This window comes from Amblyomma maculatum, chromosome 8 (assembly GCF_055883805.1).
Source record: "Amblyomma maculatum isolate TAMU_Amacu chromosome 8, ASM5588380v1, whole genome shotgun sequence".
Classification (NCBI taxonomy): Eukaryota; Metazoa; Arthropoda; class Arachnida; order Ixodida; family Ixodidae; genus Amblyomma; species Amblyomma maculatum.
The window spans coordinates 121305407-121330494 of record NC_139351.1 but is presented as its reverse complement, the minus strand read 5'-3'; the positions used below and the strand labels follow the sequence as shown (position 1 = coordinate 121330494).

General features: G+C 47.8%; 2 protein-coding genes across 2 annotated transcripts; both read right to left on the bottom strand.

The window, feature by feature from the left end:
* Positions 1–3683: 3683 nt before the first annotated feature.
* LOC146182381 (uncharacterized) lies at positions 3684–10429 on the bottom strand. The gene is made up of 6 exons (XM_084577472.1): positions 10371–10429; positions 9297–10294; positions 9073–9177; positions 8854–9010; positions 8481–8621; positions 3684–8421 (listed from the first exon to the last, which is right to left on the bottom strand). Exons 2-6 carry the CDS (start codon positions 9704–9706, stop codon positions 8239–8241), a joined length of 996 nt encoding a protein of 331 aa, XP_084433598.1. The 5' UTR covers positions 9707–10294; positions 10371–10429; the 3' UTR covers positions 3684–8238.
* A 1523-nt stretch (positions 10430–11952) lies between these two features.
* Positions 11953–24131, bottom strand: LOC146182380 (uncharacterized). The gene is made up of 11 exons (XM_084577473.1): positions 23950–24131; positions 16460–16658; positions 16197–16252; positions 15051–16124; positions 14810–14983; positions 14589–14748; positions 14246–14385; positions 14019–14186; positions 13294–13349; positions 12152–13217; positions 11953–12084 (listed from the first exon to the last, which is right to left on the bottom strand). Exons 4-8 carry the CDS (start codon positions 15142–15144, stop codon positions 14128–14130), a joined length of 627 nt encoding a protein of 208 aa, XP_084433599.1. The 5' UTR covers positions 15145–16124; positions 16197–16252; positions 16460–16658; positions 23950–24131; the 3' UTR covers positions 11953–12084; positions 12152–13217; positions 13294–13349; positions 14019–14127.
* Positions 24132–25088: the final 957 nt, after the last annotated feature.

The following is a 25088-nucleotide window of genomic DNA, read 5'->3' as shown; positions in this document are numbered from 1 at the left end:
GACCGCCCTCAGGCCTTTGTTGATGTTTGTCATCAAAAAGCGGTCCTCGGACCATGTGAGTCAGTCAAGTTTGAGGCTCCGTGCTTAGCACGTATTTACAGTCCCTAGGCTTTAACCAAAATGCTCGGTAGAAAAGTAAGGGCTTGTAGTGGGACTTCTCTGTGTGAGAGTCTGTTTTTGTTTTAAGTTGCAGTGTCTGTGTGACTTGTTACTGTAACTTACAGTTTGCCAATGTATAATATTTTTCATCTGTAAATATACATCCCCTCTTGATCATCGTTGACTGAGCCGTCGTCCACTAGTTCTTCACTGCATTCGAAGCCAGCATAACATCACTCCTGCCAACCCAACAAGAATCAGCAATAGCATAAGCAGTGGACACGACGGCACACCTCACCTTAGTAAAAGGCTGCATGGAAGCGCAAAGGGAGACAACATAGAAAACCTGGGAGGCGATCGCCACAAAGTCGCGGCAGGCAAGGGCAGAAGAGACACGGGCAAAGAGCAACACGCACGAAAACATAGCGAACATCGACAGGATCTATCGAAAACATCTTGAAATATAGCCAAGAGCTGGTGGAGGCGAAGACTATCACCTGCACGACAGCATCCAGGGGTACATAAGCACCTACTGCATCTGCGGGAAGCACGGCTAAGCCCGACAAGAAAAGCGGCCGAATGTGCGGACCAGGTAGCAAAGCTAAACTGCGGAAAATTCACCGAGTCCCTCTGGAGAACTTTAAGAACGGCGCGAACATAGAGCATCCTAAGAACCATGATAGATGCAACAGACTAAACTAAGAAGTAGCAAAATCATAGAAAAGCTGGTGCATACTTCCCTGGGAACATATAATCAGCTGGTACAAGCACTCAATGAAAAGTGCTTTGGGTGCGCACGAACGTCCAGATGCAATCGGGCGTTCAATGGAAAAGATAACCCTGAGCTAAACGAAGCAATTATAGAAAAAGAAGTATGAGCAGCCATAGCAGAAGCAAACAGAAAAAAAACGACAAATGTAACGCCACATTCCGGGACCACTATATGGGAGACAACGCAATATAAAAATTTACTAAGTTCGTAAACATTTACTGGACAAAAAACACGGTACCGGAGGATTGGGGGCATTCGGAGTTTATCATGATACCCAAGCCAGAGGGAAGGTTACAAACGGAAAATTGGCGACCAATTTCACACAACTCGCCACTGAGAAATCTCTGGAACTGGACTTCAAAACTATGTAGAAAACAATGAACTATAGCCAGACATGATGCTTGGAGTTGCTCGATGCTGGTCTTATATGCCGTTCTGAAAGTCCCTGAGGGTTCCCAGTGGTATTCGTGCCGAAGAAAGATCTCTTGACGCGTGTGCGTGCACGGAGCAGTGCGGACCGGACGGGCGAAAAAAAGCGGACGCGTCTCCAATAAACGGTTAACCCTTTAGTCCTTGGTGTTCGTGTTGTTCACTGGGGCCACCAGTGTGGTCTGAGCTAGCGGAGCGGCGTTTGACTCAGATCAAAGCCGCAGCCCCGTAGAGAATCCACGTTTTGGTGCACCAACGTGGGTCCCTGCTGGCGTTCCAGCGGGGAAGGCATACAGCATTACCGGCTCTCTTCCCCACGTACTGAGCGCTCATCAACCGTCTGGTGTGATGCGCGTCCCGCTGTTGCGGACGTCGTCAAATCGGGGTCAATTGGCCCTCCAGACTGAATTCCGGGGAGAATAAAGCCTCCGCCAACGGACGGTAGCTTGTAATGCAGCTCGGGTCCTCCCGGTGCTGGGTGCACTGCATGCCTCTCCATCAAAGGGCGCGGGGAGCGTTCGCCGCATTTGCGGGCGTAGACGCAGTGTGGCCACAGGGCCAGCCTGAGTGCGCAGCGGATGAAAGGAGCCAAGAGTAGCCGTCGCCGACTGGCGATGGCTGTACAAGTAATTCAGGTTTGCCTGAATTAGGACTCGTTTGGCGAACCGCATTGGCGGTCGCACCTGTTACACGGCGGGGCGATTGAGCCCGGTAGCCACTGGCACTGGCCACGAGCTTCGGGTGCTGGCCGGGAGTTCCCGGCGCGAATATACTAGCGCGAGCCGCATCGGCGGGTGCGCCAGGGGACACGTTCAAAAGAACGGAGGTTTTGTAGTCACAGCCTTCGGACTGTTCTAGCTCGAAGCGTTAACCGAGAATACATGACGCAACGTTTCCGACGGTAGCCGCGCCTGGCATCATGCGTCAATGGCATCATGAGCTAGTGGCACGAGCTGCGGCATCATGAGTCAGTGCCATTAAGGAGGCGACCCGCAGCCGTGAGAAGGCCAGGACAAGCCAGAAGGCGAGCTACGACCAAGACCACAGGGACCTTGATGTTAGTGCGCAGAGCTAAGGAAACAGCGTGCCAGTGCACATTCCGGTAGTTATCGCGGATTTCGCATATTCACCCTAGAGCGGCTTTATATTCCGATCTCGGCGCTCGCTCATGTTGTACTGGAGACGATAGCACGCGGTTTTCGGCTACCGAACACCCATTGCCGCGCACGTTTCACGAAACACCTTGGACGTGATATACGCGGCGTTGTAGGGTATCAGTCGCTTGGAAAATCCAAAACGACTGAACACCAGAGACAAAACGACAGAGCCAAATGCCGCTCCGCTAGCTCAAACCACGCTGGTGGCCCCAGTGAACATCACAAACACCGAAGACTAAAGGGTTAACCGTTTATTGGAGAGAGTCTCCGTCGGTCTTATTCAGCCGCGCGCGCGATCATGCAACGGCAGAGTTCGTCTGGCTTCGTGGACGCGTCCGCTCTCTTCGCCCGTCCGGTCCGCAAACGCCACACCCAGCTATTTTGGGACATGCCGCGATCAAAGAATGTCTAAGCAATTTTGGATGCCGAAGTAGGACCTTCGAATACATAATGGGTTTCCAAACCGAAAGAACGGCGATAATAGGACTTGGCAACACAAGATCAGACAACCTTAAAATAAACAAATAATCGAACCCCTCATGGCTAAGTGGTATCACCCCTGGTATTCAATACAGCAGCAGTGTAAAATGAAGAAAGATCTATAAAATATCGAGCAGGTCAAGTACGCCACAGATATCACGCTAAGGACAACAGAAGGATCGTCAGGGCAAAAACGCTGAATTTATGGGAAAAAACGCTGAACGAAGAAATTGACAAACAGGTATACTCTTCTGACATGGGCTGCGTCAGTGAACTCTAGAGCGCAACAAAATAGCGAAAGCGGGACCGACATCTACGCGCTTCTCCGACGCATCAAACGTGCACCATACGTCCTTTCAACGACGATGCGCTGGACTTGCTCATTCAGGGAGTACGATCAGATATACTGCAAAACCCATGCTCGCAGCTATTTCCGACGTAGCACCATCAGCGACTTCCTGCACTGTATGCGTTTAGGAGCTGGAACATCGAGATATTGAACTATTCCTCAACCATGCGAAAATCCAACCCCCTATCAAGACTACAATGCCACGATCGCGACACATTGCAGACGTCTACCGGCAGATACCTCCACGCTCTGTACATGGAGACTACTGCACCAAAGATTGTTTACAAACGGACACGAACTGAATAGCAGGAAGCAACTACAGCACGTGGAAAAGAGGCAAGAGCCAATAAGGAGCATAAAAACTGCACCGTAAAAGCAGAATCACGTGGTAAAAAAAAAAAACTCTTGCAGCCATCATGAATGGGATCGAAACGACGGATCTCCGGGTGCAGGTTCGACTGTTGAGGGTTCGCCACAAAGCACAACATCGATGTGGAAAACGAACAAGGCATCAGGCTCGAATGACGTTTTCGAACCTCGGGTGTACCTACCGACGGGCCACAATCACGAATCACTATCGGTACACCTACAGAGACAAGAATGGTATGCTTTTTTGAACTGTGCACGGCACTATCAAACCATGTAAAGAGGCTTACAGCCACTTGACCGACAAAGGTCGTTATTCTCTATATGGACGGCACCTGCATTTTCACATACAAGCCGGGAAGCACATCAACACTGCCAGAGAAGTGCTCAAAACCCTGCAGAATCATAGGACTGAGGGAATACTTCAACAATGCCACTTCGGAACGCAGTTCATCCCTTTCCTTGCTGCCATAATATCTCGATATGTAGTGTCCACCAATTCAGAAATGACAGCAGGTATATCAAGAAATGGTAACCCAATCATAAAGAAGTATGACGAAAAAGGACATCTTGATAATATGGACTACGGAACGTCAAGCAGCTCTGGACCAGTTCAAAAATATTTTATCGCAAACATCCACACTCGCTAGCTTCGACCCATCGCTTCCGACGGGAGTGTACGTCGACGTTTCGTACACAGCATTTGGCTACGGAAACAAAGTGTGCATCATCGAATTTTTATACGGACTACTGGGCCGTTTCGCACATAATGGCAAGGGAAAATATAGACGTTCCACCCGCATTCTGCTAGACCTGACGTCTTACATCTTCAGCATCAGCCATACATCACTGCAGAAAGACAAGCGTAGTGGCCGGTAGATCTTCAAGAACACCTGAAGACTCACATGGATTCTTCACCATCAAGGCCGAAGAGCTCACGACGAGCTGACCCGAAATTTGCGACAATCTTCCAGAAAAAAAAAAAAATCGCAGGCAAACTGGACACCATACAAGCTTGTCTACGGCAAACTCTAACGTGACGAGTAACGGAGAAAACGATAAACCGTACTGGAATACCAGAACTTCTGAAGCAAAATATGCAAAAATTGTACCTTTAGAACGAAGGTCACGGCGACGTTACACATACCGTTGAAATTCCAGCAGCGTCAAACATTTTATAACCGCTGTTAACTTGAGAACACGATTTGTCAACGTGCCGTACCTGATAAATCCACAGAACACGTACTCCGGTCATCGACAGAATGTTCTCACGTTTGGCAAAAGCCAGTTCGCGCTGCAAAGGAAAAAAATGAACAGCGACATTGGCCACTGCAGCGAGCATATGCAAGAGGACATATCAGGGAAACAACCAGCCTCACTTTGGAATACAAAGCTCACCATTTGAACTATTTTCAATTGCTTGCATGCCACTGGACAATGGTACGAACATACTAGAGGACCCAATCGACAATTAAGCAAAACGTGCCCAAGCTAATGCTACACTGAGAGACAACCTACGAAAAATGAATCCCACGAACGACGCTAAACACCGCCTGGAGACAACATATGGTACCAAAAAGGAGCAAGAGATGCCAGACTATGACCGCTCTACGACGGACCATGCAGAGATTGTTCATGCAAACGTCAACAAAATCATGTTTATTATCTCAAAAGAAAAACCTGATACGATGATGCTCGACTTGCCACGCGAAGACAACTGAAGCATTATCGCGTGCAAGACGGAGACACAGTCATTCAAGTTGGGAGAATCATTCGTGGACTAACCTCCGCGCGCAGCAGAGCCTAATGATTTCTCACATGGCACCGGCGATTATAAAATCAGTGAAAGGGAACTATGCAAGAGGCTCGAAGATTACGTCCCAGTGTAGACAACGAGATCGACGGCAGCCACGGAATTGCTAGAGGGAAAATTCGGGAGATGGGAGGAAAGAAGGGGAGAAAAAAAATCGCGAAATGTACTGGAATCCGAGCTCGGTCTCTCAACTTGGCCACGTAGTGTTTTAAAGGGAGAGAAATTCCAGCGGGCCGAGTAAGAGAAAACGCTGCTCCGCCAATCATGCCAGAATCCATTTGATGGCCAGGAGTGAGCAGTGCACTTGCAGAACTGGTGAAGTGTGCAGTTTGTGCGTGTTCCAAGCACGGTTTTCAGAAGCAATGACACCTTCAAGCACGCCAAAACTCCCAGGCAGAAACTTGCAGTAGACCTTCCAGTGGCAAAAACACTTATTCACTGTTTCTCGAGGTACATTGTGTGCCAGCCAGAGTGGTCAGCGACGATGGTCCACAGTGCTCAGAGTTGAGTCGATTTGCAACTTCCGGTCAGTTCAGTCACATTAAATTCTACAGTTCTCCCTATGCGGCCATGCTTAACACAGCACAAGATTCCTACTTGGAGTTGCTGAACTACAGAAACACACCTGAGCCCACAGGTTACAGCCCTGCACAAACCCTAATGGATAGGAGGTTCCGGTCCTGTACACCTTGCATTCTAAACCTGCTTGAGCCAGAAGCATTGAACCTGTAGGAATGGCACTCATGAGGTGTTGAAATCACGTAAAGGCAGAAACGGCACTATGACAACCATCATGCCGTTCAGAAAACTCCGAAAACTGGCCGTGTCAAGTCTGAATCCAGAGATCGAATCCAACGCAGCATTCATTACCACTGTGCCGGAATGAACGTCATATCAGGTTTAGACCCACAACAAGGTGTTTCAGCGAAATACACCTAATAGGCACAAGTTCACGCTTCCATAAAAAACTTGGTAGCACCTCAAGAGACCCTGGTTGCACCCACTGTACCACAGTTATCAGAAACTCGGCCCCTGTGTTCAACTGCATGCACCAAGAAACAAGTAGCAACAAACGACCAAGTCTAGCCGAGTTGTCAGAAAGCCAGATTGAGTGCTTGTTGGTGTGCTGGGCGACAAGACAGTTGAACAGTGAACAGTTTCTTTCGCTGCAACGAGAACTTTGCGAATGCCCATTTTGATATGCGATGTAATAGTAGGCTACCCGCGAAGGGTTCTTATGAGGTGTAATGACTTGGAAGTGACGTTACGCGTGGAATGGAATGAAGCCGTTCTTAGTTCTGATAATCAGCCTGACCGAAGCTCGAAAATGTGATCAGCAATGACTATGCCTCGAGAGGTCGCTGTTCTTGATTTCAGGATGCGAACTGGGAGAACTGTTCCTGGCTGGTTTTGAGGAAAGGGCAATTTGGTGAAAACCGTCGAAGAGAAAGCGACCTGGACTATAGCCTTGTTGAATTGAGAGAAGAGAAGCGACCGATGAGATACTAGATTTCTTGCGGTCGTTCTCCATATAATGAGGACGAGGAGCGTCAGTCATGACTTTTGCAGGATCATCCAACGGTAAGAGCAGTTACATTATAGATTACACGGCTCGCGGTATTAATAAAAAGATTGTGGCGTTTGTGAGAAGCCCACCAAATAGCCGCCTTCTGTGCAGTCTGACTTGCCTGGTCGATGGTTTCTAAGGTTTAGAACCACTACAGAGATGTTTCGGGCTTTAGAGAAAAGTGATTCGGGGTAGCCACAGGAGAGCGCAGTGCTTCATTGTATGAAAAGCCTGGAGTTGGGAAGCGGCAGTGGCTCCCCCATTTGCCGTAGTTCATCACGAATAACTATGGAAACAGTGGTATAAGGGGGCTAGAGGCACTCTCAACATTCGTAGCATTATTCTCTCGTAGCAGGCCAAGGCAATCGATGATTGAGAGTTCCAGCGCGCGGCATACTAAGTGGCTCATCGCTGCAGCGCCCGTTCCATGGCGTAGCTTCGTGGACATTTATTCACTATTATGGGTGGACTGCATAGGAAATCGGCAATCAGCTGTTCCTTCAGACCGTGCATTGAGAAGCACACCTCCTTGGTTTCGGTCATTGCCGGGCCAGCGCATCGAAAAAGTGTCATGTCCTGCACAACATCTCTACGCTCTCCTTAGGCCTCTGAAGAAGAGCTTATTCAGCTTTTTCTTTCCACTCGGGGTTATCATCGTTATGCAGAAGATAACTTCGAAATTCCAGTCAGGTCACATGGGCCAAATCATGGTTCTCAAACCAGGTTTTAATGATTGAGTCCTCAAAAGTGGGATGCTTATGCTGCAACTCACGGTAGCCGTTCCACTCACTTACGATCACACGATCATAGTGATCGAGCCACTCTTTGGCGTATCCTCAAAGGGGTGGCCGTGGAAACATCTTGGAGTGCGCGACGAGTGGACGACGAATAGGGAACTTGCAGTCTGATAAGCCGCAATTTGTCTGGACGTCGTGAGTGACATTCCGTCTGAGGTAAGGCTTAGTTGTGAAGCACACTTCGCTAGAAGGCCTTGCAGCCGGCGGCTGGTACGACGGGCGGTAGGCGCTGTTGAGTGTTCACTCTCTCACTGCTCTCTTTCGTCCACTTCAAAGGGCATAGGTCTACCTGTCAGCTGCATCATTTCTTATGCGTGAAAACAGCACACCAACAGTCATTTCTGCAGCCTGCATGAACATATGCGCTTTACAATCCATCTATCCACCAAAGAGTAACAACCGATGCGAACTAGCTGTCACTTATACAAGTCGCGCAATGTATGCGGTAAAATGCGGGGTCAATGAGGTTGGCATCGCAGGTGCCTTGAATGCAGGGTAGATAATCTGTCCCGACAATGGACGCCATGCCGAAGTCGTACGTGGTGCAAACCCCAATCATGTCGATAGTATGCAGAAGCCACAATTCGATCACCTGCAAAGGTAAAAACGGAGTTGTAACAACAACAGGTGCATGAAATTCGAAGTGCTTACGCTGTCAGCATCTTGCAGTACAGCATGTCTGTAGGAGCACACAGTGAATATGCTGCAGGAAGTGTGTCTGTGCCAACCGGCCAAAGGTATGGCAGCACACAGTCCTCCCTGCCAACAGCACTGAAGACAAAGAAGGGAAACCTGCAGAGAAAGCGTGGAGGAGTGCACGAGTCTTGCAGCGCCCAACGACACTAATCCGGTTGTCGCAGCAACTGTTGAAAGCACCCTTTTGCTCCCATTCATGTCAGCTCTCTTTTGCTCGAGTTCATGAAGGTGCTTGACTGGAGAACACATGCAAGCGCGCGCTTGACTGGAGAACACATGAAAGCGCGCAAAAATAAGGGCTGCTTGCAACCGAGACTTAAGCACAGACCTGCAGTAAATTTGATGCCGAATGCCTGGCTTGAAGATGATTCCGCCTGCACTCCTCCCTCGGTAAAAAGCGCGATGCCTTCCAGGCGCCTCTGGAGCATGGAAACGAAAGGCAGGTCCACGCGTCGTGCAGTACGGTAGAACCAAAGCCCACACATCTGCGATAGCGAAGGCAGAGCTGAAGTCTGAAGGCGCAAGCAAATATAATCCGAGGGCTTACTCTGGGAGCGTCCAAGTGACGTGTTGCAGCATCCAGGGGCATGTAGCAGCAGGGCAGAAATATTGCGCACGACGCGCTGCCGCAATGTATGGGCCTAGGATGCAGCTGGTCGGTCACATGAAACAAAGGAAAGCCAAAATCCACGGATGGCTTGAAGACATGAAGAAAACCTGAGACAAAATATAAACGGAAGCATGCAAGTTTTACACGGTGTAAAAACTTACAACGGCTGCAAACCTGTCGGCGGCAGTGATGACATAGGACAGTAGGACCACGCAGAGACAGGAGCATTCGAGGAACAGCACGGTGCACTGAATAGGCCGTAGTAGAGCTCCAGGAAGACACGGGAGTGCTTCCCGCTCAGACACGCAAATCTGGGGGAAAGAAAGGTAGTCTGCACCACAAAAACGTCAGCATATCGGGCATACTCACCATTGCTGCCGCCGCGAAAAAAAAAAAAAAGATTTCCGCACTGACCTTGGCTGCAGCGGAAACACGACGTGCTGCAGACCGCAGGCATCGTCCGTTCTTCAGAGTTGCTCGACGAAGATAGCGAGATTTTCCGGAAGCCATGTGCGACTACAAACCACATGTCGTGCAATGATAGGTTCCCGTCCCCCCTAGCACAATTCATTGGACCAATATTGGCACTGTGCTCGAAATGTCCGGCCAAACCAGTGCACTGCCAACACAACACCAATATTAGGTCGTGCAACGGCACTTGTGTGCCCGTTCGTTTCTTGACACGACATGGTGGCCGGGCCACAGAGGCTTTCGGAACGGGTACTTATTCCGTGACGAAACAGCAGTGGACTAGCGCTTTTTGGCTAGATTTCCTTGAGGCAGCGAGGAATAGTAGGCACGCCACGGTGATTCCTCGCTGACTCAATGCCTGCACCAGCTACCCTGCCTAGTGTCAGCTAAACCAACGGACGCCCTGATCCATACTTCCCACCGTGCTTCCGTCATGGAAAAAAGACCCGATGGCGACGGTCCGTGAGACCACTATACACTTACATCTTACTGTTTTGATGGCAAAAATGCCAGTAATCCAATATGAGCGGCTAAGGTTACGGTTACACGGACACAAACCGCCCTCGCCCCGCGCTCACCTTCGATGCCGTAGGCCTGGCTCGAAGATAATCTTTCGTGGCCGGTCAGTAGTGCAATTGGTCTCCCAGGGGTGCGCGAGCATGGCGAGGATGGCGAAGATCGCGGAAACCTGCCAACAACAGAGAGAAAGTCACAAGTTGCACGTGCCGTGTCCAATATGGCTGAAGTATATCTGCTGGTCATACCCTTGCCGACAGCACTGGTCTGCCAATGTGCATTCGTCCATTTGGAACAGGGGAACCTGCAGGGGAAAACATGGGATGTCATGCACGCACTCTAAAATCTTCAAACCGGTCGCTGCAACGGCCTGTGAAAGCAGGCAGCATGGAAAGAATACACGGTGGAGAGCTCGAAATATCTTGTTCCGCTCGTACGCATGCGAGTCCTCAAGTTGTGTTGTGTTGGTTTTAATGGCGCATAAGCAGTTAACGCTATGATGCGCCAAACACAAGGTTAGAATTGGTTTCTTTTATTACGCTTCAATTATTCAACAGTTTGTGTAAGAGATTTGATTTCTGTAGAAAAATCAAAACGCAAGACAAATCAACAAGTCAATTTTCTCCTAAAATGAAAATTAGTTTTGGGTGAAAAGGAATGCGTTCTTTGTAAAATCGGGTGAAATATTTTTTCCTTAGTGTTTCAAGGCCTGTGTACGATAATAAAACATGGTTAACAGTTAGTTCCGCTCCACATTTTTTGGACTGCTGTTTGTCTTTTTTCAACAGAAAATTATGTGTCATATGTGTGTGTCCGCGGCAAAGGACATAGGTCTACCTGGCGACTGCATCAATTTGTCATGCCTGAAAATAGCACACAAACAGTCATTTCTAAAGCCTGCATGCATACATGCGCTTTAAAATTCATTTTTCTACGAGGGAGCAACAACCGATGCCAACTAGCTGTCACTTACACATGTCGCCCAATGGATGCGGTAATATAAAGGATCAATGTGGTTGGCATCGCAGGTTCCTTGAATGCAGGGTAGATAATCTGTCCCGACAATGGACGCCATGCCGAAGTCACAAGTGGTGCAAGCCCCAATCATGTCGATAGTATGAATAAGCCACAATTCGCTCCCCTGCAAAGAGAGAAACGGAGTTGTAACAACGGCAGATGCATGAAATTCGAGGTATACTTACGCTGACAGCATCTGGCAGTACAGCATTTCTGCAGGAGCACACCGTGAACATGCTGCAGGAAGCGTGGCTGTGCCGACCGGCCAAAGTTATGGCAGCACACAGTCCTCCCTGCCAACAGCACTGACGACAATTAAGAAAGGAAACCTGCAGGGAAAGCGTGGAGGAGTGCACGAGTCTTGGAGCGCCCAATGACACTAATCCGGCTGCCCCAGAAACTGGTGGAAGCTCCCTTTTGCTCCCTTTCATGCCAGCTCTCTTTTGCTCGAGCTCATGAAGGTGCTTGACTGGAGAACACATGCAAGCATGCAAAACTAAAGGCTGCTGACAACCAAGACTTAAGCACAGACCTGCAGTAAATTTGATGCCGAATGCCTGGCTTGAAGCACTCCTCCTCCCTGGCACTCCTTCCTTGGTAAAAAGTGTGATGCCTTCCAGGCGCCTCTGGAGCATGGCAACGAAAGGCAGGTCCACGTGTCGTGCAGTAGAGTAGAACCAAAACCCACACATCTGCAATAGCGAAGGCAGAGTTGTAGTCAGAAAGGGCAAGCAAATATAATCTGAAGGCTACCTCTGGTAATACGTCCAATTGACGTGTTGTAGCAAATTGACGTGTTGTAGCACTCCAGGGGCAAACAGCAGTAGGGCAGAAATATTGGGCATGACGCGCAGCTGGAATGCATGGGCCTCGAATGCAGCTGGTCAGTCGCACGGAACACGGAGAAACCAAAATCCACGAATGGTTTGAAGACAGAGAGAAAGCCTGCGACACAATATAAAAGGAAGCATGTAAGTTGTACACGGTGTAAAAACTTATAACGGCTGCAAACCTGTCGGCAGCAGTGATGTCGAAGGATAGTAGGGCCACTCAGAGACAGGAGCACGCGAGGAATAGCACGGTGCACAGATGTCTGTATAGGTCATAGCAGAACACCAGGAACGACACGAGAGTTCTTCCTGCTCAGTAGGGTCGTTTGGTTTAACATGCAACTCTGGAAAAAAAAAGCACAGCTTGCACCACAAAAACGCTCGGATATCGGGTACACTCACCCTCGCTGACGTGTAGCAAAAGTCGCAGCCGCGTCTCGGTGTCGAAGGGGAGCAGCGGCCCATGATCCCGTCGCAAAATAACAAAGACTGCCGCACTGACCTTGGCTGCAGCGGAAACACGATGTGCTGCAGACCGCAGGCATCGTCCGTTCTTCAGAGTTGCTCGAGGAAGATGGCGAGATTTTCCGGAAGCCATGTGCGACTACAAACCACATGTCGTGCAATGATAGGTCCCCGTCCCCCCTAGCACAATTCATTGGACCAATATTGGCACTGTGCTCGAAATGTCCGGCCAAACCAGTGCACTGCCAACACAACACCAATATTAGGTCGTGCAACGGCACTTGTGTGCCCGTTCGTTTCTTGACACGACATGGTGGCCGGGCCACAGAGGCTTTCGGAACGGGTACTTATTCCGTGACGCAAACAGCAGCGGACTAGCGCTTTTTGGCTAGATTTCCTTGAGGCAGCGAGGAATAGTAGTCAAGCCACGGTGATTCCTCGCTGACTCAATGCCTGCACCAGCTACCCTGCCTAGTGTCAGCTAAACCAACGGACGCCCTGATGCATATCTCCCGCCGTGCTTCCGTCACGGAAAAAAGACCCGATGGCGACGGTCCGTGAGACCACTATACACTTACATCTTACTGTTTTGATGGCAAAAATGCCAGTAATCCAATATGAGCGGCTAAGGTTACGGTTACACGGACACAAACCGCCCTCGCCCAGCGCTCACCTTCGATGCCGTAGGCCTAGCTCGAAGATAATCTTTCGTGGCCGGTCAGTAGTGCAATTGGTCTCCCAGGGGTGCGCGAGGATGGCGAGGATGACGAAGGTCGCGGAAACCTGCCAACAACAGAGAGAAAGTCACAAGTTGCACGTGCCGTGTCCAGTATGGCTGAAGTATATCTGCTGGTCATACCCTTGCCGACAGCACTGGTCTGCCAATGTGCATTCGTCCTTTTGGAACAGGGAAACCTGCAGGGAAAACATGGGATGTCATATGCACGCACTCTAAAAGCTTCAAACCGGTCGCTGGAACGGCCTGTGTAAGAGGCAGCGAACATGGAAAGAATGCACAGTGGAGAGCTCGAGCTATCTTGTTCCGCACGTACGCATGCGAGTCCTCAAGTTGTGTTGTGTTGGCTTTAATGGCGCATAAGCAGTTAACGCTATGATGCGCCAAGCACAAGGTTAGAATTGGTTTCTTTTATTACGCTTCATTTATTCAACAGTTTGTGTTAGATATTTGATTCCTGTAGAAAAATCAAAACGCAAGACAAATCAAGAAGTCAATTTTCTCCTAAAAACAAAGTTAGTTTTGGGTGAAAAGGAATGCGTTCTTTGTAAACTCGGGTGAAATATTTTTTCCTTAGTGTTTCAAGGCCTGTGTACGATAATAAAACATGGTTAACAGTTCCGCTCTACATTTTTTGGACTGCTGTTTGTCTTTTTTCAACAGAAAATTATGTGTCATATGTGTGTGTCCACGGCAAAGGGCATAGGTCTGCCTGGCGGCTGCATCAATTTGTCATGCCTGAAAATAACACACCAACAGTCATTTCTAAAGCCTGCATGCATACATGCGCTTTAAAATTCATTTTTCTACGAGGGAGCAACAACCGATACCAACTAGCTGTCACTTACACAAGTCGCTCAATGGATGCGGTAATATGCAGGATCAGTGTGGTTGGCATCGCAGGTTCCTTGAATGCAGGGTAGATAATCTGTCCCGACAATGGACGCCATGCCGAAGTCACAAGTGGTGCAAGCCCCAATCATGTCGATAGTATGGATAAGCCACAATTCGCTCCCCTGCAAAGAGAGAAACGGAGTTGTAACAACGGCAGATGCATGAAATTCGAGGTACTTACGCTGACAGCATCTGGCAATACAGCATTTCTGCAGGAGCACACCGTGAATATGCTGCAGGAAGTGTGTCTGTGCCGACCGGCCAAAGGTATGGCAGCACACAGTCCTTCCTGACAACGGCACTGAAGAAAATGAAGGAAATCTGCAGGGAAAGCGTGAAGGAGTGCTCGGGTCTTGAAGCGCCCAATGACACTAATCCGGCTGCCCCAGAAACTGGTGAAAGCTCCCTTTTGCTCCCTTTCATGCCAGCTCTCTTTTGCTCGAGCTCATGAAGGTGCTTGACTGGAGAACACATGCAAGCATGCAAAACTAAAGGCTGCTTACAACCAAGACTTAAGCACAGACCTGCAGTAAATTTGATGCCGAATGTCTGGCTTGAAGCCCTCCTCCTCCCTGGCACTCCTCAGTTGGTAAGAAGTTCGATGCCTTCCAGGCGCCTCTGGAGCATGGCAACGAAAGGCAGGTCCACGTGTCGTGCAGTAGAGTAGAACCAAAACCCACACATCTGCAATAGCGAAGGCAGAGTTGTAGTCAGAAAGGGCAAGCAAATATAATCTGAAGGCTACCTCTGGTAATACGTCCAATTGACGTGTTGTAGCACTCCAGGGGCAAACAGCAGTAGGGCAGAAATATTGGGCATGACGCGCAGCTGGAATGCATGGGCCTCGAATGCAGCTGGTCAGTCGCACGGAACACGGAGAAACCAAAATCCACGAATGGCTTGAAGACAGAGAGAAAGCCTGCGACACAATATAAAAGGAAGCATGTAAGTTGTACACGGTGTAAAAACTTATAACGGCTGCAAACCTGTCGGCAGCAGTGATGTCGAAGGATAGTAGGGCCACTCAGAGACAGGAGCACGCGAGGAATAGCACGGTGCACAGATGTCTGTATAGGTCATAGCAGAACACCAGGAACGACACGAGAGTTCTTCCTGCTCAGTAGGGTCGTTTGGTTTAACATGCAACTCTGGAAAAAAAAAAGCACAGCTTGCACCACAAAAACGCTCGGATATCGGGTACACTCACCCTCGCTGACGTGTAGCAAAAGTCGCAGCCGCTTCTTGGTGTCGAAGGGGAGCAGCGGCCCATGATCCCGTCGCAAAATAACAAAGACTGCCGCACTGACCTTGGCTGCAGCGGAAACACGATGTGCTGCAGACCGCAGGCATCGTCCGTTCTTCAGAGTTGCTCGACGAAGATGGCGAGATTTTCCGGAAGCCATGTGCGACTACAAACCACATGTCGTGCAATGATAGGTCCCCGTCCCCCCTAGCACAATTCATTGGACCAATATTGGCACTGTGCTCGAAATGTCCGGCCAAACGTAAGACCAGTGCACTGCCAACACAACACCAATATTAGGTCGTGCAACGGCACTTGTGTGCCCGTTCGTTTCTTGACACGACATGGTGGCCGGGCCACAGAGGCTTTCGGAACGGGTACTTATTCCGTGACGCAAACAGCAGCGGACTAGCGCTTTTTGGCTAGATTTCCTTGAGGCAGCGAGGAATAGTAGTCAAGCCACGGTGATTCCTCGCTGACTCAATGCCTGCACCAGCTACCCTGCCTAGTGTCAGCTAAACCAACGGACGCCCTGATTCAAATCTCCCGCCGTGCTTCCGTCACGGAAAAAAGACCCGATGGCGGCGGTCCGTGAAACCACTATACACTTACATCTTACTGTTTTGATGGCAAAAATGCCAGTAATCCAATATGAGCGGCTAAGATTACGGTTACACGGACACAAACCGCCCTCGCCCCGCGCTCACCTTCGATGCCGTAGGCCTGGCTCGAAGATAATCTTTCGTGGCCGGTCAGTAGTGCAATTGGCCTCCCAGGGGTACGCGAGGATGGCGAGGATGACGAAGGTCGCGGAAACCTGCCAACAACAGAAAGTCACAAGTTGCACGTGCCGTGTCCAGTATGGCTGAAGTATATCTGCTGGTCATACCCTTGCCGACAGCACTGGTCTGCCAATGTGCATTCGTCCTTTTGGAACAGGGGAACCTGCAGGGAAAACATGGGATGTCATGCACGCACTCTAAAGCTTCAAATCGGTCGCTGTAACGACCTGTGTAAGAGGCAGCGAGCATGGAAAGAATGCACGGTGGGGAGCTCGAGATATCTTGTTCCGTTTGTACGCATGAGGTTCCCTAAAACCCACGCAAGTTCGGAAAAGTAAAGGCTGTTTGCAATAGAAACGTAAACGCGAACCTGTCGAATATTCGATGCTGAAGGCAAGGCTTGACGAGGATTCCGTCTGCACTCCTCTCTCGATCAAAACGGTCACTGCTTGCAGGGGAGGACAGCAAATATGACAGCAGCTTGGCAGCACGTCAGATGCGCGCACGAACAGCAGGTGTGTGCAGTACGGCACAGCCAAAGGCTACGCATCCTTGGAAGCAAATCAGTGCTGTAACCAGAACATGCAAGCAAACAGAATTAGGAAAAATTACACTGGGAGCTCCGACAAACACGTAATAGCAGGGCAGAAAAATTGCACGGGAAACGCATACGAGCAATATTTATTCCATCATTCCTCTGCAACCTAATTATCGGCTGTAAATTACCTTGTTATTGTCGTTCTGATTGTCGTTATCTCCTGCACGCGTCTCATTGTCGCACATCTTATCCATGGCAACCATGAGAAAAAAAAATACTTTCGCATTAATATTGCGCACTACGTGCAACAGGAACGCACGGGATCCCTGAAAACAGCTGGCCGAACGGAAAACGGTAGGGCCAAAATCCACGGCTGCTAAGGAGACAGAATGAAAAATTACAGGATTGCGCTTAAGTCAGCTTAAGAGCGCAAATGTAGATTCCTTTTTCTTTTCAAACCCATAACGGTAATACTATCACTATCATCATCACCATTGTCACGAACTATCGCCATCACTAACACCAGCTATCATCGTTAAAACTATCACCAACTACGACATGGTAATCACCGCTAACGTGATACTGTCATTACTATCATCGCCACTGCTGTAATAGCTATCACCATCAGCATCACGTCACTATCACTAACTACTGTCGTCATCGTCATCAGCACTTAACATAAAGAAATTGCAACCCACATGAGCCCAACTTCAGAACTACGGCCACATTTCATTTCTTTTTACTAACGTCAGAAGCCTTCTTATCAGGTCATCTAACGCAAACTGTACAAACATCTATTAATGCCTCCGAAGTAAAGTCCCGCTTTCCCGATTTCGACATTTTTAGATACGACCACTTCGACCGGAGAAGCGCTGGCGTTGCTCATCCCAATCTGATGTGCACTCGTGTCCTAATAAATTCTCCGCTAGGAATTCTTGTCATCTGATGCAATACCACGTATACACATTTAAGGATTGGTGTTTGTTACCGCACCCTAGACACAACCAATAATTTTGTTTCCGAGTTTCACGATGCATGCTGTAACTTCTCAGTTTACAAACGCGCCCATCCTCATGTTTGAAGACTTCCAATTTTGCATCAATTACGTGATCCGTTGTCGCAGTTACAACTTCGAAGCAAACCATCGAAAATCGAAATCAACCAAAACCTTTCCGAGTTTAAAGAACGTTCAGTTGAAGTGAACTGGTCAATGCTTAAAAATAAAATGCAATACCTGTATTATGTACACTGTACTTGGTGCAAATAAAATTTCAATTAAATTCAGTTCAAAAAGTATATCGTTGCGAAAAAATTTCGCCATCGCCATGATTTACGTCATCTCTTAAACGATAAAAAAAAATAAATAAACGCACTTCCGAGCGGCAAAATCTACTGACACCTCGCGTGCATGGCAGAATTATTCTATATCAAAACTTTCCCGCTCGCTCCTGGTGAAATCTAAACGGTTATTCTTTTCATCGATACTACCACTATTAATCCGCAACAACCCTAAACAGTTCTAGAAGGTTATTAGTCCAGTACGTTCAAATACACGCGTGTTTTTAACTAACGAATCAGGCATTCCAATATCCGGTTGCGACATTGCTGAGGCCCTCATCATCAAATGTTTCCATCCTAATTAGCACGGTTTACTTAGACCTTTCATGTGACAGCCAACGATATTAGTACTAAATATTCCTATTGATGCACTCTTTAAATTTCGAAAAATATTCCCCACAAGCGACTACTACTAAATCTTTCACAAATAAACCTATACAGCTGCATCTCCTCTAATGTCTGTCTTTATGCCAACGATTTTGTTATTTACCGTTCCATACATAACCCTACTGATACCATGCCGATCTGGCAAAAGTCGAGGAATTGTGCCAAATTTGGCTAATACATGACCCTTGATGTTACCAAAACGGCCATAATTACTTTCTACAGGCGCCAGCATTATTCTTCGCACAACTGCTTACTAAACAGAAATACTATCTGCTGGGTATTTTCTTTGAAATATTTAGGTGTTACCATTTCCAGTGATCTTGCATGGTATTCCCACATTACATCCGTTACTATAACAATGCTAACCGCACACTTGTCTTCCTTCGACGTAACCGATCTCAGGCACCTTCTTTCGTAAAACAGCAAGCTTATGTAACTCTTGTAAGACACATGTGCTCTGTTGGGCTCAAATCTTTAAAACCTAATATCAACCATTGCAGCAACCCAAAACCGTGCAGCTATATTTATCTTTTGCGACTACTCTCACGATACTAGCGTCACTAATATAAAAGCTAATGCCAGTCTCCCAAGCTTACAAGCCCACGGTAAAATAGCTAGACTGTTTATCTCATAAACGTAATCTTGCCTTATCACCTAACACAACAGCCATCACGTCGATTCACCGGGCATTCAATCGCATCCGCCCCACTTGGCACGAACACATGCTCGAACGACAACGCACCTAAATACAATTTTTTGTAAGGACAGCCATCGACTGGAACGATCGTCCCGCTAACACCATCGTCTATTCTAATCGCATTAAGCCCCTTCAAAACCGCCATTGACCAAGTTTTTCGTTAATCGCGATAATCCTGTCAAGCCCACCCCTCATAAAAACCCGTACTCCTGGAGTCTTTGAGGTATTGCAAATAAATAACTAAACAAACAATCACTGCCATCATCTCTACCAGTAACTATCGCTAACGACTATCGTCATCACCATCGGTAATTTTATCAAGGCTATCACTAACAGCAACTACCACCATTAATACTACAATCACGAAATGCGGTATCATCATGCGCTGTCAGAGCTGTTTGTAACCACCATTGTCATCATTTTGCTATCACTATCACTTAGCTATCAATGCTTATGTCATTATATTGCTATGCCTTTATAACACGATGATTCACAGTTCGTGCGTACACTTGCGGATACAATTCCGTCCTCGCCACCTACTGTCCAAGGAAAGCCTTAAAATCTGAACACGAAAAGAACATGGAAGACACAATGAGGGTCTTATATAAAAACGCATAACGGGTATTTCACATTGTGACTTGTACTGCCCTTTTATTCCCCTTTCTCTTTGTCTTTTATGTCCCTCCATATTTCCCCCAATCATCACCAGGAGGACAATGCCCACTGCAGGGAGGTCTCTCCTATATTCCTCCAATTAACCCGGTCCTGTGCCAGCTGCATCCACTTAACCCTACGAATTTCTTAGCCTCATCCGCCCACCTAACTTTCTGCCGCCCCCTGCTCCGCTTTCCTTCCATTGGAATCCAGTTCTCAGCCCCATAGGTTAGTACAGGTAAGATGCAACTGTTGTATACTTTCCTCTTGAGCGATATCGGTAAAGGTTAGCTATGGCGCGTTTAAAAGGCAGCCCTTCTGTGCCCGCGGTGCATACTGCCAACAGACATGGTCATCGCCCAATATAAAATTCACGTCTAAAAACTGCAAAGAGCCACGCAATGGAAGTTCAGGAGTGAATGAATCAATTACACTTTACATTTTTTTAATTAGCATCAAGCATTGGCTTTTCATTCTGATCATTTCATTCATCAATTAAGAAATCAGTTGTAATGATTTCATTAACTCACCACTGCCTATCACACATAAATCAATCACTTGAACCACTCATTAGGTGATATTTTTAAAGCCGGCCTCGATTATTTCCGGCACGTGGTGCCGACTGTATTATTACTACTCAGACGGTTTTTCCACCGAACGAGCTGTGTAAGTTGCAAGGGTGGAAGAACGGGCTAGTTGGTAAATCATCTTGGAAAGCAAACTAGCGCACTTCAAAACAAAGACACGCCCACTTTTCGTACATATATATTGTGTCACTCTCTAATAAAAACCAGTTGAAGTCAGCGCTGTGTTGTCGTTCTCTTCCTGTGTATTTGTTTTGAAGTGCGCTAGTTTGATTTCCAAGAGCTGTGTAAGCTATCGCTAAAAAACGTACAGCCTTCGTCAAAAATATACAGCCCACTACGAAGAGCGGCTGCGGGGCCGGGTGGTGGCGCTTCTGTTTCTCGAGCGCAAGGGACTTTATCGAGCGCGCTCGCTGCAAGAGTGCGGAGGGTGAAGAGGTTGGGCCTCTCTCGAGAATGCGAGAGAGGGAAATTCGCGCAGGCTTCGCGACAGTGAGTGCGGCGTTCCGGCTACCAGTTCTTTCGAGACGATTTTGTGAGAAGGCGCTTCCAAGCGCTTATGCGGCGAGCACAGCGTCAGGCTCGCCGCATAAATGCCGCGCGCTGTTGAAACGTCCACACTGAAGCGTGCATATTTTTACCTTCACTACTGTTTTTGAGTAAAAAGACTGTCTAGAAGTGCTCTCGCGCGTTTCAGCCGCGAAAAAAGGGAAGGTCGTAAGCTAGCCTTGCGCTCTGAAATAAAACATGTAGTACAGCGCGCAAGATGCCTTTCTGAGTCTTGCGTTTCCCCTAAGTCACATGTTTCGCGAACACATTTTATACTTCTTTGGCTTCAGTTCAGGGCTCTACATTTTGGCGAGTGCAGATGATTTGCCACAAGAACCCCAGTACACTGCCACATGTCTGAAAGAGTAAGGTGCTGTCGCTCTCGACGTCACATTTGCTTCGTTCTTTGAAGGAATAGAAACATTGCGTTCTATGAATACGCCTAGCTTTTCTAACGGGGTCGGTGTAGATGTTTGGGAAATTAATAAAGGGATGGTGAAAACGCTTCTGGCGACCACTTTTGTCTTCTGCTCAAACCATTGCTGCACTGCTCAAAATAAAATGAAATGCAGTTACCCATGCCATGTCGCTTACTAGCGTAGTAACTCACATAATATGCAACCTATAAGACCTGCACAGGAAACGGGAGTTTATTTGCACTCTTGATGGAAACCTTCCAGTAAACAAACCTCTCGTTTATTCGGTCTAAGTCTTTTCATTTCATAATACTTAACTGATCGAATATGACGTTGCGGAGAAAAAAGTGCAATTAAACTCCCGATTCCTGTGTAGCTCTTATAGGCTACATATATGAATATTACAGGTGTTAAGCTAGTAAGCGTGAGGGCCCATGGGCAACTGAATTTCATTTTATATTTAGCAGTGCAGCAATGGGTTGAGCAGAAGACAAAAAGAAGTGGTCACCAGAGTTGAGGCATTTTCACTGTCCCTATACTAGTTTCCACAATATCTACATCGACGGGGTCCTTTGCACTCTTGATGGAAACCTTCCAGTAAACAAACCTCTCGTTTATTCGGTCTAAGTCTTTTCATTTCATAATACTTAACTGATCGAATATGACGTTGCGGAGAAAAAAGTGCAATTAAACTCCCGATTCCTGTGTAGCTCTTATAGGCTACATATTATATGAATATTACAGGTGTTAAGCTAGTAAGCGTGAGGGCCCATGGGCAACTGAATTTCATTTTATATTTAGCAGTGCAGCAATGGGTTGAGCAGAAGACAAAAAGAAGTGGTCGCCAGAGTTGAGGCATTTTCACTGTCCCTATACTAGTTTCCACAATATCTACATCGACGGGGTCCCGTTAGAAAAGCTAGGCATACTTGTAGAACGTGATTTTTCTACCCTTTCAATGAACGAAACAAATGTGATCTCAAGAGCGATCGCCTTCACACATGTGGCAGTATACTGGTACTTCTTGTGGCAGAGGATCTGCACTCTCCAAAATGTCGAGAATTCACAAGTGAACCTAAGAAGTATAAAATAAGTTCCGCAAAACATACGACTGGGGGAAAACGCAAGGCTCACAAAGACATCGCAAGGGGAATCACTTGGACGCTGTACTGCATGTTTTATTTCAGAGCGCAAAGCTAGCTTTTTTTTGTTTGTTTGTTTTTGTGGACGTTTGCACAGCGCGCGCCGGGCGCGGCATTTATGCGGCACGCCTGACAAGAGTGACGCAGCGCTTTGAATCTATGGAAGGGCCTCCGCACAAAATCAGCTCGAAAGAAGTGATAGCCGGAACGCCGCACTCACTGTCGCGAAGCCAGCGCAACTTTCCTTCCCTCGCGTCCTCGAGAGTGAGAGACCCAACCTCTCACCCTCTTGACTCTTCCGTGGCGAGCGCGCTTGAGAAACAGGAGCGCCACCTTCCGGCCCCGCAGCCGCAGCGCGCTCCCCCTCAAGACCGGCCCTAATTTTTCACAAAGGCTGTAGTACAAGTAAGCCGATTGCGCTCAGTGCTCTAAAGCGCTGCGCAACCATAGCCCATACTTCACTGATAAGAGAAAAAAAGAAAGGGTACGTGCTTTACTCGCAGGATGGCTAGATAGCTCCCCCCCCCCACCCTCTTGCCACAACCTTATAATCACTACCATTTTTATTTTGCTATCTCCGTCATAACTATCCCTATGTAATGTTTACTTAACAAGCCGTATTTTATCACATTCCATTATGCTTACCAATTTCATAACTGGAATATATTAATTTTCAATCATTAATCAGCACACCGTGACGTTCACTCGCAAACATTTTTAGCCGACACTTTCGGCACTCATTTTCTACAGCCACTCAGGAACACACACAAAAAACACAAAAACGTTTCGCCTTAAAAGCCCGCGGCAAAACATGAAAGCATGCAAGTCGTACACTGAGTAAAAACGAAGGCATGCTCACACTAGCGGGCATACGCGCAACCTAGGACGCTTTCCGCGCGCCGCTTCCCGCAAAAACCACTTTATTCTTTTTTTCGGCAGGCTGACTGACGGTGTAGGGACTTTTTCAGTTTCGCAGAAGGGATTGGGGAATCAGAGCCGGCCGCGGACCTTGCTGTCATATCTAGTTCAATGACTCGCAGGCAAAGGTTGCGTGAGCAACAAGAAAGCAAGATGGCGACGCGGGGCTCAAGTTGGCGGTTACGCGGGAGGAAGGAGAGCAAGATGGCGACGCAGGACAAACTCGCGCTTTCCAGTTTTCGCCTGCTTTATGCCGACTGTCCCTTTTCCTTTCATCTCGTTAACATCTGCTTTCAGCGCCTTCTCTGTCTACATTTCAGGGCAAACGCGACGGAAAAACGCGAGTAATGTGAGCATCATTCCAAGGAGCTGGAACGCAACGGCGCCGACAATGCTACGCCGGTGAAGGAATTTTCCCTGGAGTGTGCAGCAAAAGAGGCTTAGCAGCATCACGCAGAGCCAGGAGCATACGACAAATGGCAGGACGCGCCGATATCGAGGAGTCACGCGAGAATGCTTCCCGAATTTCATGTTACAGTTTTGAGGCCAAAAATGCCAGTTATCCAACGTGGGGAGTTAAGAGCATAGCTTCACAGAAACAAGCCGTCCTCGCCGCGAGGCTTAACCCAGTACTCACCGTAAAAGCCGAAGGCCTGGCTCGAAGTTATTTCCGTGCCTCAGTTGGTCAGGAGCCCGCCTTTCCAACTGTCCGTGAGGATGGAGAAGATGGCAACTAGCCGGCAGCGTCCAGAAAGTCACAAAGGATGAACCTAGCGTGTCGCGCAATACCAGCGATGCAGACGATATGCCTGCTCGGGAGCGGGTTTGTCACGAATCTGAACAGGGGCACATGCCAGACGCTGATAAAATGTCGAATGTGCGGTGATTGGATAATTTTCTCGCACCGCTATCGCTTACGTGTCCGTTCGGCTGCGCACTTCTTGACCACGTGCACAGACCGAAGCCATGACGGAGCACTTTAGTATATCTTTTTTTTTACTTCGGGGCACGAACATGCACGAAGACGAAGCACTTCGGCGTCGCTGTCTGACTTTTTCTTTTGCGTCCGTCTGCGTCTGGGTCGACGCAAATGCTCCCGATGAAGCGAGCGATGTAAGACGCTTTTTGAGACGGGAAAGTTTTGCCATGTCTGGGCCGTCTGGGCCGCTTGCGGACATTTGCTTGGGGGACGTGTTTTCGCTTCTGTCATCAGTACTTGAATGGAACTGAATGAAAGCTTTTCACAGCGCTCTTTCTAATTGTTAACGGGTTATTTAATGCCAAACGTACTAGATTTTTCACTCGACCCCCACCGATCTAGTCGATAAAAGTTTAATTCCTTTTTGAACCGGCTAAAGTAATTGCCTTTAACTTCGGCGAAAATAATTTCCTGGCCATGTGATAGCCCTTTAATTTCTCAGAAGATTGCAATAGTTCATTTCACTGAAACATTTACAAAAATCAGCTACTTTTTTTTTTATTGCGCTTGAAAATTTTGACGTATTAGATACGCATTGCGGTGTTTAACCACACAGGAAACAAATTTGCAACGGAGATACTTTTTTGTTGCATTTCATTATTTTCTCAAATATACTATTTCTGCAAATTTTCTTTAAATTCTCTTTCGGGACATTGGCGAGCAACACTACATGTTTCATCTCTTATCTACAATATGCGGTGTGTTGTGTATCTTCTCTTGTGTTTGTGTTCGTTGCGCCACATTTCTGAATATGCGGTATCTCATTGCTTAGTTCGAAAAATACTATATTTCAGAAA